General features: G+C 38.7%; 1 protein-coding gene across 5 annotated transcripts in view; it reads right to left on the reverse strand.

Moving 5' to 3' along the window:
- ktn1 (kinectin 1) overlaps positions 1-13,528 on the reverse strand; it is a 142,546-nt gene that overhangs the window by 65,111 nt on the left and 63,907 nt on the right. For all 5 annotated transcript variants that reach the window (XM_067991569.1, XM_067991568.1, XM_067991572.1 and 2 more), the window contains 6 exons: positions 12,641-12,773; positions 10,066-10,177; positions 7,658-7,845; positions 5,825-5,893; positions 4,548-4,585; positions 3,142-3,232 (listed from right to left, as the gene is read on the reverse strand). In XM_067991569.1, the coding sequence (XP_067847670.1) occupies positions 3,142-3,232; positions 4,548-4,585; positions 5,825-5,893; positions 7,658-7,845; positions 10,066-10,177; positions 12,641-12,773 (631 nt within the window). The remainder of the gene's footprint in view (positions 1-3,141; positions 3,233-4,547; positions 4,586-5,824; positions 5,894-7,657; positions 7,846-10,065; positions 10,178-12,640; positions 12,774-13,528) is intronic.

Below are 13,528 nucleotides of genomic sequence, written 5' to 3' on the forward strand. Positions count from 1 at the left end.
AGATCCCCTGGATGTCAGGAGCATACAGGGTAAAATAAGGCAAAAAAGGAAAGCTTATGTCAGATATCGAGAACTCAATACTACAGAAAGCCTAGAGGAATATAGAAAGCGCAGGGGTGAAATTAAAAAGGAAATTAGGAAAGCAAAAAGAGAGGGCATGAAAAAATATTGGCAAGTAAAATCAAGGAAAACCCAAAGATGTTTTATAAATACATTAAGAGGATAACGGAGTAAAAAGTAGGGCCTATTAGAGATCAAAAAGGTAACCTGTGTGGAGGCAGAAGATTTTGGTATGGTTCTTAATGAATGTCTTCACAAAGAGAGAGGGACAATGCAGACATTGTAGTTAAGGAGGAGGATGTGTAATATTGGATGGGACAAACAAACAGTGAGAGAGGATGCATTAAGGGGATTATCATCTTTGAAAGTAGATAAATCACCAGGCCCAGATTAAATGTATCCCAGGCTGTTAAAAGCAGCAAGGGAGGAAATAGCGGAGGCTCTGACCACCATTTTCCAATCCTCACTGGATACACGTGTGGTGCCAGAGGATTGGAGGATTGCTAATGTTATACCATTGTTTAAAAAGGGAGCAAGGGATAGACAGAGTAATATACAGGCCAGTGAGTCTAACCTCTGTGGTGGGCAAATTATTGGAATCAAGTCTGAGGGACAGGATAAACAGTCACTTAGAAAGGCACAGAGTAATCAAGGACAGTCAGCATGGATTTGTTAAAGGAAGGTCGTGTCTGATTTAACTAGATTGAATTTTTTGAGGTGGTAACAAGGAGGGTTGCACGTTTGATGTAGTCTACATGGACTTTAGCAAGGTCCCACATGACAGACTGGTCAAAAAAGTCCAAGTCCATGGGATCAAAGGGAAAGTGGCAAGTTGGATCCAAAATTGGCTCAGTGGCACGAAGCAAAGGGTAACGGTCAACTTGTGAGAGACTGGAAGGCTGTTTCCAGTGGGGTTCCGCAGGGCTCAGTACTAGGTCCTTTACTTTGTGGTATATATTAATGATTTGGACTTAAACGTAGGGAGCATGATTAAGAAGTTTGCAGATGATACAAAAATTGGCCACGTGGTTGATAGTGAGGAGGAAAGCTGTAGACTGCAGGAAGAATCAATGGACTGATCAGGTGGGCAGAAAAGTGACAAATGGAATTCAATCTGGAGAACTGTGAGGTAATGCATTCGGGGAGGGCAAACATGGCGAGGGAATACATAATAAATGGGAGGATACTGAGAGGTGTAGAGGAAGTGACAGACCTTGAAGTGCATGTCCACAGATCCCTGAAGGTAGCAGAACAGGTAGATAAGGTAGTTAAGGCAGCATATGAAATACTTTCCTTTATTAGCCGAGGCACAGAATATAAGAGCAGGGAAGTTATGCTGGAACTGTATGAAACACTAGTTAGGCCACAGCTTGAGTACTGCACAGTCCTGGTCACATTTTAGGAAGGATGCAATTGCACTAGATAGGGTACAGAGGAGATTTACGAGGATGTTGCCAGGACTAGAAAATTTTTAGAAAAGATTGGATAGGCTGGGGTTGTTTTCTTTCGAACCGAGGAGGCTGAGGAGTGTTTTAATTGAGGTGTACAAAATTATGGGGGGCCTAGATAGTGGATAGGGAGGACCTGTTTCCCTTAGCAGAGAGGTCAATAACCAGGGGGCATAGATTTAAAGTGATTGGTAGAAGAATTAGAGAGGAGCTGAGGAAATTTTTTTCCCACCCAGACGGTGATAGGGGTCTGGAACTCACTGCTTGGAAGGCTGGTAGAGGCCAAAACCCTCAACTCATTTAAGTACCACCTGGTGTGCACCTGAAATGCCGTGACCCACAAGGCTACGGACCAAGTGCTGGAAAGTGGGATTAGGCTGGGTGGCTCATTTTCAGCCGGTGTGGACGTGGGCTGAATGGCCTCCTTCTATGCCGTAAATTTTCTATGATTCTTCTATGAACAGGCTCAAGGAGTTAAGTGGCCTACTCCTGTTCCTATGTCCCTATAGAGGTCTTCATTATGAAAGGGTAGATGTCGAGAAAATGTTTCCACTTGTGGGGGAGTCCAAAACGAGAGGTCATAAATATAAGATAGTCATTAATAAATCCAATAGGGAATTCAGGAGAAACCTCTTTACCCAAAGAGTGGTAAGAATGTGGAACACGCTACAAGAAATAGTTGAGGCAAATAGTATAGATACATTTAAGGAGAAGCTAGGTAAACACAAGGGAGAAAGGAATATAAAGATACGCTGATAGGGTTAGATGAAGAGGGGTGGGAGGAGGCTCGTGTGGAGCATAAACACCAGCCTGGACCTGTTGCCCATCTGGTCTACGCTGCAGAAAATGGCCTGTTTCTGTGTTGTAGACTCTATGTATACATCTTCTGCATAAGTCTCTAGTTTTAAGTAACGTACTAAAAATAGAAAAAAAGCACTTAAACTGTACAACCACCATTTCTGCATAAAAATTGACAAAGTATCAAAAAATTGTTCATAGTTTAACACATACAGGAAGGACAAAGTTATTCTGAAAAACGAATGCTCCGATAAAACCACCCTGAAGTGTCAACAGAACTGAAAAAGTCAATTTTTTCTTAAAACACACAAGTGTCAACACTGATTACTTTATCCACAAGTTTTATTTTCCTATTGGCTTAAAGACATATACTTCTTAGTTGGTAACAGATTTAATGCCTCTTGATTTTTAAACATTTTAGTAAAGCCTTAAAGGACATTGTATACCACTGACTAGAAACAAAATCTGCCAGAAGCTACTTTTCTCACTTGTCCATCAGGTGACCAGTCATTGTTCTAACTGACGTTCCGAGGGCATAAATCTCTGCCCTGGTGACCCACACCTTTCAATAATTACTGCAGAACAAAAAAAGTCATCTGTCTTGCTATACACTTTAACAAAAGGAATGTAAAGATGCAGCACTAAGAAGGTTTGACATTTTGGATGCAAACTTTCGTGATTTATAGTGTGAACAGGATACATGAAACATTCTTATTGTTAGAAAAGGAGTCAACCTCTGTTGAACTGAAGTCAGATAAATCTACAATCCGAAAGTGACAATTCAGGGGCATGCTAGAAAAGTGGTTCTAGTTTTTTTTTTAAAAAAGTACTATACTTGTATATCCTGTTCTTTGCTTGTTACATGAAGATGTTTGTCTTCTAAAGATTCTTCCATCAACTTTATTTTTTTCTCTTTCTCTGCGATCCTTAAAAATGAAACAAATACATAATGGCTCATGTGTACAAAGTGTCAGATTAACCTCTCAGGTTGTCTCATCAGCATTGGTGGTTACAGCAGCAATGGCCAAATCTGTGGGCCTGAATTTTCACAATGGCCTTAACACTTATTAAACCAAAATGGCCAGAAAAGGAAAGGCTGACCCAGCTATGACAACTAATACAACTAGTACAATCTCCTCCTCTTCCCTCCCAAAGGCATTGACGTGACTCCATAGGATCAAAAGCCCTCCAGTATCTCACCAGTTACCATTCTCCGTATATGGCTCTAGCAAAAAGTTTTAGCAGACTATTTAACATTTGCAGCAGCAACACAAGCAAGTTTACACCTGCCCGCAACAAATCTCCGACCCTAGCTAAGATCGGTTAAGCACACATCAGGGACTGAACCTGGGATTTTCTTGATCTGTATGGTTTAGTACCACAACATATGGTGCATTTACTCACTGCAGCATCAGACTAGATTACAGTCAAATTTTAATGCTCAATCACCATACTAGCTAAAAGACAGTTTTTGGATCTGGTTCTAGCTTTAAAATAGCTTGGCAGTAGGGGCAAATAAACATAGTTGTTTAAAAACAAAGTAAAACAAATTATCGATTGGAAATAGCATAACATTAAAATTAAAACAGATTAAAAAACATGGTTGAGCAATGCTGGGCACAGCAGATTTACATCATATTTTTTCTTCAAACATGTACAGACACACATTTTACAGAGCCAATGTGCTTGCAGGAGGAGTGCACTGATACGTCCAGGATTCTCAGCATGACTGTTTGCACTGAGAGTAATTTGAGTGAAGGGTTTGAGAAAATTTGTTTGGTTTTTGTTTTGGGAATTAGTTAAGCCTCAGAACAGGCATGGGGCAGCCCTGCCTACTTATGGCATTTTGTTAGATTGCTGGCCTTCATGAGTCGCTGTGCAGGGAGGGGGGGGGTGGGGAAAAAAAAAGTTTGTGCTCAGTGAGTCTCCAACATCAGGCCCCACACAGTTTGATATTTCTCCAGTTCCACAGAATGCCAAACATCACTATGATTGGGTATGTCCCACTTGTGCTTCAGCCATGTTTGTGGAGAGAACTGCACTTTGCGACAGAAGGGTATGCACCTTCATGCAGATAGTAATTAGTTGCACCACCCTGCTCATTACAGGGGTCTCCTGCTCTCCAGTGGCCAAGTCTAGCTAGCTTGAGCAGGGTCCTCTGCAATTGCACAGTCAGTCGTGTAAAGCCATAGACTCCTCTGAGGCTGTCAGCGATCTAAGAGTTATTTCAATTTGACTTACGTTTTCTGCAACTCGTCCATTACACATGCTGTAGAAGCCTACATATAAAAATAAAAATGAAGGTAGGTGTGTAATTTGGCAGACTGCATACTTTAATCACAATCTGAAAATTTGAGCACGTTACAAACTTTAAATTCACTGAATATTGATCACATTTTCTACAGAATAATGCAAAAGATATAACTACAAAGGTTGCATTAATGTGCGTACAACAATGGAATAGCTATGTAAATAGCTTAAAATAATTTTATTTTTCTAGAAAAGCTGCAATACGCAAAAGTATTTTATGGATCAACATTTTGTTCAACATTAATATACAAGCAATTCAGGAATTCCCAATAAAAAGTTACAAATACTGTACACAATAAATCTACAGAACTTCAATCTCACCACATCCAAAACAAAGAGGATTTTTTCAGTTGAGGTGAAAGTTCAACAGGTTTAATATTTTGATCTCTGAATTCAGGTCAAAGTTTTTTTTTAAGTACGAAAAGCAGATAATCAAAAAACTAACTTAAAATGTACATCAGCATTTCTGCTGAAAGTGCACATCCCATTAATCTTAACATTCCATTGAGAAACAGATCTATAACCATTAAGTATTTGTCTGTGAACCTTTGTTAAACGTACTTACATTATTCCACAAACTAAACATGGCTTTGTCGGTCAGTCAGTTTTTTTGCAGGTGAATGTCAGTTAACATCCATAATTTAAGGAAGATACTTGGGGGAGCATATACATTTCCCCCCTGCCCCAGAATGTATTCTCCCTTCTTCCCCTGAAGGCTGAAGCTCATGTTCTAGAGGTGCCAACACCCTTCAAGTACCATGCCCAAAAGGATGCAAGATTCTACACAATGAACGTTGGTAGATTGCTCAACTGCAGAGGCATCAACTTGGCCTCATTCAACATCCACGTCTGCTTTTCAGACGTAGTTGATCGATTTAGCACAGGTACGACAGGCCGAATGGTCTCCTTCTGTGCTGTATAATTCTATGAGATATGACCAGAAATAGGAACCCTGGTTGATTTCAGTTTCCTAGCTCAGCAACACAGAGCTACTGTATTGGGCCATAAAGGTCCTGGTAGAAATTAGTTAACTCAGCAAACTAATGTGTGAAACTACTGCAACGAAAAAAGGTGAACAGATCTTTAGAATTTAACATAGATTATTTAACCAAGTCAAATAATATATTTTTTTTAAATTTAAAGCTTTAAAGTCAATTCATATTTAGATCTTGATAAACTGAAATTCACACCGTCAAAGGTCACTATACCTGTGATGCCATTTGGGCATGAAGATTTTGTATCTGAGCATTCGTGGTTTCTTTCTGTTCCAAAAGATCCTTTTATTTTAAACCATGCATAGCAGAGAGAAAAACAGGTGAAAAATTAAATTAAATGAGGAAAGAAACATGCAAAACTATGAAAATAATCAAATATATGTAGCCATCTGTTTTAATGCCCTTTCCTGAACATGTTGATTATGTTTGTCCTTGCACTGATAATCATATTTCCTCATTTTTCTTCTATTTTCAGTAGATACAGGGCTCCTCCTACACATTCCCAGCATACTTGCATCCAAAATCCTCAGAAGCACGAATCTTGGTTAGATTAGGCAAGCATTTTTTTGGGGGCAAGAAACAAGAGAGAAACGGAGGGGTTGAGGTGTAACTAGATCAACGAAGTATTGAGAAGCAGTAGAAAAAAAAACAAATTGCAGTTTTCTTAATGCAAACAAGCAGTTACTTTTTCCACATTACAAATCAAATCAGAGAAGTTTGAGGTTTCACAGAGCTCAAATGGTCAATTTTAGGAATTTGTAGAAATCAGGCTATTTATGGAAAGATGGACAATTTTAAAATTATATTAAAGACTACTGATTTCTGAATCAGCTACCAAATACAAACATGTATTAATTGCCAAGATTTTTATAATGTAGGTAAATGCAAGATGCATACGGAACACTTGATTCATTTTTTTTTGGGGGGGGGGGCACATGACAAAAGTCACAGTTTAATAATGGCTAGCTTTTGTTTCTCTTCCACTTGCCCTCCCCCCACCACCAACATAATATTTATGAATGAAATCCTAAAGAATTCAAGTACAATAGTACTGCTTGTGGAAGGTAAGTAAGAACTGTTTAAAAATTTCCTCCCTCCAAAAATTGTTCCTAATTGTGTGGTTTTTTTTAAAAAGTGGGAAGTTGGTGCTGCTTGCATCAGCAAGGATCCCCTGCTCATCAACAAAGTGTATTCTGTTCATTTCTGGCTGGATTTTTTTTTAAGAAAAGATCTACTGGGCTTGAGATGGTCTTCCAACTAAAGAACATTCTATACAAATGCCAAGATGAACTGTTGAACATGAAAGCTTTACAATACACAACATACATTTCACATTGACAGTGCTGCCCCATCCCAATTCTCTTCATTTTCCAAAAATCAGCCAGTGTGATATTTTTCATTTTACTTAATGGAAATCAAGCTTTGTAGCAACTAGAGAAGATTAAATTATTCCAAATAATTTTTTTAAAATGAAAGCCATTGTTAAATGCTGCCAATGTTCTTGAATAAAAGTATGTGTTGTGTGAGGGCAAAAAAAAACTACAATCCCACAGTGCACTATTCTTGATCAAATGGTACCAAGCAACATTCTTTTGACCTCTGGCAATATTGTTCTTAGTCTCAGAGCTGATTCACACTCCAATTCTCCTTCTCTGATCCAATTAATGAAGACTGGAACAGCACATGGAATATCAAAAAGGAACAAAACCAGAACTCTCAATATCATTATGCAATGACTCAGTACACCAAAACCGTACAAAATCAGACAAAGATTTCACTATTTTTAATTACATAGGCTTGACAGAAAAATTTTTGCAATAAAAAGGACTCATAGTAAGAATCACTGCCCAAGTAGTGTCAGTTACATGGCATGAGAAAAGCATACTATTTTCTGCACTTTTTCCTTGGGGGAGGGGGGGGGGGGGGGGGGGGGGGAGGGAAGAGAAACAGAATGAGAGAACCGTAGTCATCTCTGGAAGAACAAAAAAAAAATAAACACATATGCAGTTTGGTCACCTAGATTCTGAGACACATGATTGCCAATACCTGCACTTGTATCTTCAGAGCATCATCTGTAGTAGCTCGTTTTTGTTCTGCAGTTACCAGCTGCACAATCTTTTGTTCTAGTTGCTGTTTGGATACCATAGTATCAGCGAGTTTGCTCTGCAAGCTCTGTACCTCTTTGTTTTTGTTGCCAATTTCATTTTCGGTAACCAGAAGTTTACTTTGTAAATCTACGAGAAGAAAAAAAATACAATAGCCACAATTGACAAGTTAAAAGGACACTTGTTTGAGCTGGTACAAAAGCACTACTTCAAAGGCCTGCTTCCCCCATTTGCAATATCACCAGATTGTTTCACTAGCTGCCCAGTTTAATATCTGGGCAGCTAAACTGCTGGCACACCTTTTTAAACTGAAGAGTATAATTAGTCAGTCACATTCTGTTCAGTGCACTAACGTAAACTCTGCAGTCATAGCGATGGGTACGTTGTAGATCCTCAGATGTTTACAATAAGCAAGCATGTCTCCATTACTAACTGGATGTAAAACTTAGCATTGGTTAAGTCAGATGCACAGAGAATACAATGTTAAACCAAGAGTTACTTAGTTTAAAATGTGCATGAATTTCAAAAAGATTCATATCTTGACATGGTTTGGGTTAAGGACTGCAGGAACAGCAACATCAAGAATCTTGATGCTGTGCAGTGTGGATCACAAACAGAATATTACTCTCCATTCATGTTCTCCTCCCCTGCCCCACACAACCCAGCCTAATTTATCTTACAAAGGAGCTAATGAGTTGACTACTGCATTTTTCAATCAAAAACATATTCTACAAATCAATGACACATCAAAAGTATTTCAGTTGCTGTCAATCGCTCCGGAGATCATGAGCACTATATAAATCTAAAGTTTTCTCTTGTATATATTGACCTACATGAGCAAAGAAAATTAGGACAACAGGAATTTTTTTTTTTATTAAAGTGTGCAATTTGATTCTTTTGCTTTAGTAGCAGCTGTTGATCCAAGCTTGCTGGATTCGGAGAAAAAAATTGCATGATTTGATGGAGTGATTTTTCAAAAAGTCCATGTTTCTGATTGGTTATGTTACCTTTCCCTACTTGTGTAAATATTAGTTAACCTTGTTGATTTTGCTCTATGTTAACTGTATCCATATGATTTATATCAGTGTTAACTGTATTCAGGTGGTGCGCATCAATTGGGGACTCTCGTATCCATTTATGAGAGATTATCTAGGGTGTGGAGTGGGTAATGTGGATCTCTGTGAATATAGGCTTGGAAGCAACTGGAGATCAGGCTGTAGTACTCTATCCTTCATCACCTGGCTATCCAATTTATTACAAACTGAACATATTAAATACTTAATGCAAAGTGCAACACTCATGGTCAAATGTGTTAATTTTATATGGAACAGATAAGATAGTTCTTTGATATAAAAGTGTATGTACAAATATGCTCCATAATCCCAAAGGTGCATAAACACCTGTGGGATCCAGTCAACAGATAGCAATCCACAGCCTACCAACTGTTTCAGCAGTCTTGGAAACAGTGTGGCTAGCCTAGCTAGGTGAAAAGATCGAAGGTGAACAGAAAATGACTCCCCAGGCAAAAACTCAATTGTAAATGAGGGGTTAAAAAAAGTACAAGGAAAGGGAATCTGGTACAGGGAAAAATACATTATTGTATACATGGGGGTACCACAGTTGAATGTACCCCATAAGAGTGCAAAAGCATTGAGATACAACCACCCAGATAAGGATCAACACCCCAACTAGGAAACCCACCCACAGAATCAAGAGACAGCAGACATCAATATTTCCAGCTGAAACAAACACCCAATGCAAAATCCAAAATAATCTCCCTAAACCTAAAGGGACTCAATCACCCAAGAAAATTTTGACCTATCAAAAAACAAGCAGGCATGGCATTCCCAGAGATCCATTTAACCCCTGCAAAACACAAAACTCAAGGGACTGGGTGGTATTAACCCCAGCTGCCTCGTACTCGGGAGCAAGAAGATAGCTACCTACATAAACAGGTACCTTTTCCTCACCCTATAGACCACTCACCCGCATAAAGGAGTGCAAATGCAAGGGAGTAGATTACAATGGTAAATGTCTACAACCCAAATGCAGACGTGTTTGCAGCAGTTGGTTCTTGCTCATCTCATGTGGATGAAAGTGTGCACACATCAGATGACTAATAGTATTCAGTTTGATTGTCAGCAAGTGGGATGTCAGTCATTGTCTATCAAGGCATACACACAAATAGGTATTTTGTGAGCTACTGGAGGGTGACCAGCAACTATCAAACTGTACCCCTGCAAAGAGTTGTGTCTCAAGGAGAACAGAGAAACTGGAGGAAAAAAAGCAGCAACCTCCTAGCTGTTACTCTCAAAGGTGAATAAACATCTGTTTCAGACAGACAATTACCTTGCTTTGCAGCCTGAACTTCTGTTAGCCTTTTCTCATGCTCTGTAGTTATGTTTCTAAGATATTTCTGCATATCCTCTTGCCTCCTTTCAACTTCCTCCTGCAGCTGAGTCTTTGAATAAAAGCAGAAACGGTCAATGTAGTTTACATCTTGCAGCTTCAAAAGTACAAAAACAGAAATTAGTCTAAAAGACCATTTTAAAAAAGAGTTACTTTTGACTAATACAAATATATTCTGCTTCAGACACAGGAAATTATAGTCAGCACAGAGGAATGATAAAATATTTAAGTCAGATTCATTCAGCCAAAGTCAAAAGTGAACTATAGTCAGCCTCATTAGTGGATACATTTGTCTTGTTGCTCACCATGATATTTTATTTATTCCATAAAACAAGGATGATATTTAGGCCATCTTCACCTTGTTTTTCTAGCCACATCTTGATTTCTTATACCATGTGTGATATGATTTACTTTGGTACCTTCAAAATTGGTTCTTAAAGACAAATGTTTAAAAACTAGATAGCTAGCTAGATAGATCTAGCTATCTCATTTTAAATTACATTTTTTTTTAAAAAGATATATTTTGGGGTTTCAGATACACAAGTGGGAGGACAAGTTGATAAAGCTGTAAAAACAAAAGCATGAGTTCTTAGTTTTATAATTAGGGGCATTAAGAACAAAAGCAAAAAGGGATAATACGAAACCTATACAAATCATTGCACCCAGTTTTGGGCACCCTACTTAGGAAAGATTTCAAGGCCATGAGAGGGTGCAGTAGAGAGAGTCACTAGTTGATTCAAGGGATGAGAGACTAGTTATTAGGAGGCACTTGAGAAATTGGGGCTATTTTCATTAGAACAGAGAAGATCAAGAGGAGATCTGATGGCGTTCAAAATTAAGGGTATTGATAAAGTAAATCAGGAAAAACTATTCCCACTGATCAGTGAGTCAGTTAGTAAAGGGCATGAACTTATTATGACCAAAGAATGCAGGGAGAGCTTAGGAGATATTTTATGCAGTGGGTTGCTTGGGCCTGGAATTCCCTAGCAATAACAGCGATGGAAGCAGAATCCATAATAGTTTAAGAGAAGTGGATAAATATTTGAAAGAGGAAAAATTCATCAGGGCATGTGGAAAGGGCATGGAAACAGGCCAAATGGCCTCCAACTGTGCTGTAACCATTCTATGTGGATGGCTCTTTCAGAGAGTCGGCACAGGCACAATGGGCTGAATGACGACCTGTCCACAAAGTTAGAAAAAAAGTCATACTACCTATATAACTAGATTAAAATAAATTTGATTACAGCAACTCAACATGGGATGATCAGTAAAAGGCAAACAAGATTTATACATAAACAGCCAGAAGCATTACAAGATCACAACTGAAAAGGATTTCAGTATGAACTACAAGAGGCAAATTTGAGCAATTTCCAAAGTAATCAAAACTACTGAAAGGAATCTGTTTTTCTACCACCTGACATTTAAAGAAAAAGTGTCAAAAATCCCAAATATAAAGAACAAAACTGATTCATAAAATTCTTCTTAACCCAAAGAGGTCTTGGTCAGGAGAAATGAGTGCAGCTCCAACAACACTCAAGAAGCTAGACACCATCCAGGACAAAGCAGCCCGCTTGATTGGCACCCCATCCACCACAATAAACATTCACTCCCTTCACCGCCGCCGGCGCAGTGGCTGCAGTGTGTACAATCTACAGGATGCACTGCAGCAACTCGCCAAGGCTTCTTCGACAGCACCTCCCAAACCCATGACCTCTACCACCTAGAAGGACAAGAGCAGCAGGTACATGGGAACACCACCACTTGCATGTTCCCCTCCAAGTCACATACCATCCCGACTTGGAAACATATTGCCATTCCTTCATCGTTGCTGGGTCAGAATCCTGGAACTCCCTACCTAACAGCACTATGGGAGAACCTTCACCACACAGACTGCAGCAGTTCAAGGCGGCGGCTCACCACCACTTTCTCAAGGGCAATTAGGGTTGGGCAATAAATGCCGGCCTTGCCAGCGATGCCCACATCCCATGAATGAATTTTTTAAATTTTTAGATTATTCAAGAAAGACTCCCAGGATGAGTTGAACACAGTATAAAAAGTTATCAATTTACAAGCTAAGCAAATAATTAACTTGGGAAAATGGGTAGAATCCATGTGACAACATTAGGTCCAAAATAAGCACGATTATTTAGTATCTTAAAATAATCATTTTCTGCAGCAGTTTCCTGGTTCACATTCAAAGTATAGAATGCTGAATATACGAAGCGCCTGCCTAGAACATTTAATTAAATGTTTTACAGCTATCTAGATTACTATATATTTAGCAGTTAGACAGCAAGTTCAGACCATCTAATTTTTATTCACTTGTTCTCAGCTTTCATTTGACAACACAAATTCCCAACAATCTGCACAGCTACTGATCTAATTCATCAAACCACTCATATTTGCCATTGATCCTAACTTAAAATAGAAGGCCCAAGATCTGGACCAGAAGAATTGACACCAAATTGCAATTTCTCAAATTTGTGTTAGCATGAAATACAAGCTGTTTTTATACCTTGAGTTGTTGATAGGAAACCTCCAGGTTCTTTTTCTGTGCCTCTTCCTGCTGAAAGCGATTTGTTTTCTCTGTGAGTTCATTCATTAATCTGGCATAGTCCTGTCGCAGTTTGTTCAGTTCGGTTGACTGTCTGCATTCAACATTTACAAACCAATTAATGGCTCTATAGTTTAATGATGTGGTTCACATCGTTCACCTGACAAAGGGGGAAGCCTCCGAAAGCTTGTGAATTTAAAATAAAATTGCTGGACTATAACTTGGTGTTGTAAAATTGTTTACAATTATCTATAGTTTAAAGTAGTACACTATACAATTTTAAATGGTAATTTTTCCATTTTGTAGCACATTTTATTCTAGAGCAGAACTGAGACATTTAATCACCATTCACCAGTATGCTAGCAGTTTTGCATTTCAGTGTAATTCAATTTTCACACATTGGTTCAATTCACAGACTAACTTCTAGAAGTACAGACCAAAAATACATTAGAGAAGAGGCCAAGTGAGAACACACACCATCAGTGTCAGCAGCTTGACAGTAGGTTAAGGAGTATGGTGAATTTTTTCCCTCACATCCCCATCAGAAACCAAAGTGTATATTTGGTCATGATATATTACTTGATTTCTTTTTCTTGGGGTTGCAATACACTCAGGGTTAAACTTAAGTTATGTTAACTGTTTCATCAAGCTGCAGAGAACAAACAGTCTGGTTTGCATAAAGGCATTAATATATACCTGGAACTTAGTCCTGTGGTACAAAAGGTAACTAAATATCCTCATAAGCATACAGTCTTATCCCTATCCTGTCCAAAGCCACATCCTTAATAGCTGTCTAACAAGTGCTAAGTTCTTACAATCACAGGCTGATCCAAGTGACTGCAACAAATC

The sequence above is a fragment of the Heptranchias perlo genome, chromosome 10, assembly GCF_035084215.1.
Source record: "Heptranchias perlo isolate sHepPer1 chromosome 10, sHepPer1.hap1, whole genome shotgun sequence".
Lineage (NCBI taxonomy): Eukaryota > Metazoa > Chordata > Chondrichthyes > Hexanchiformes > Hexanchidae > Heptranchias > Heptranchias perlo.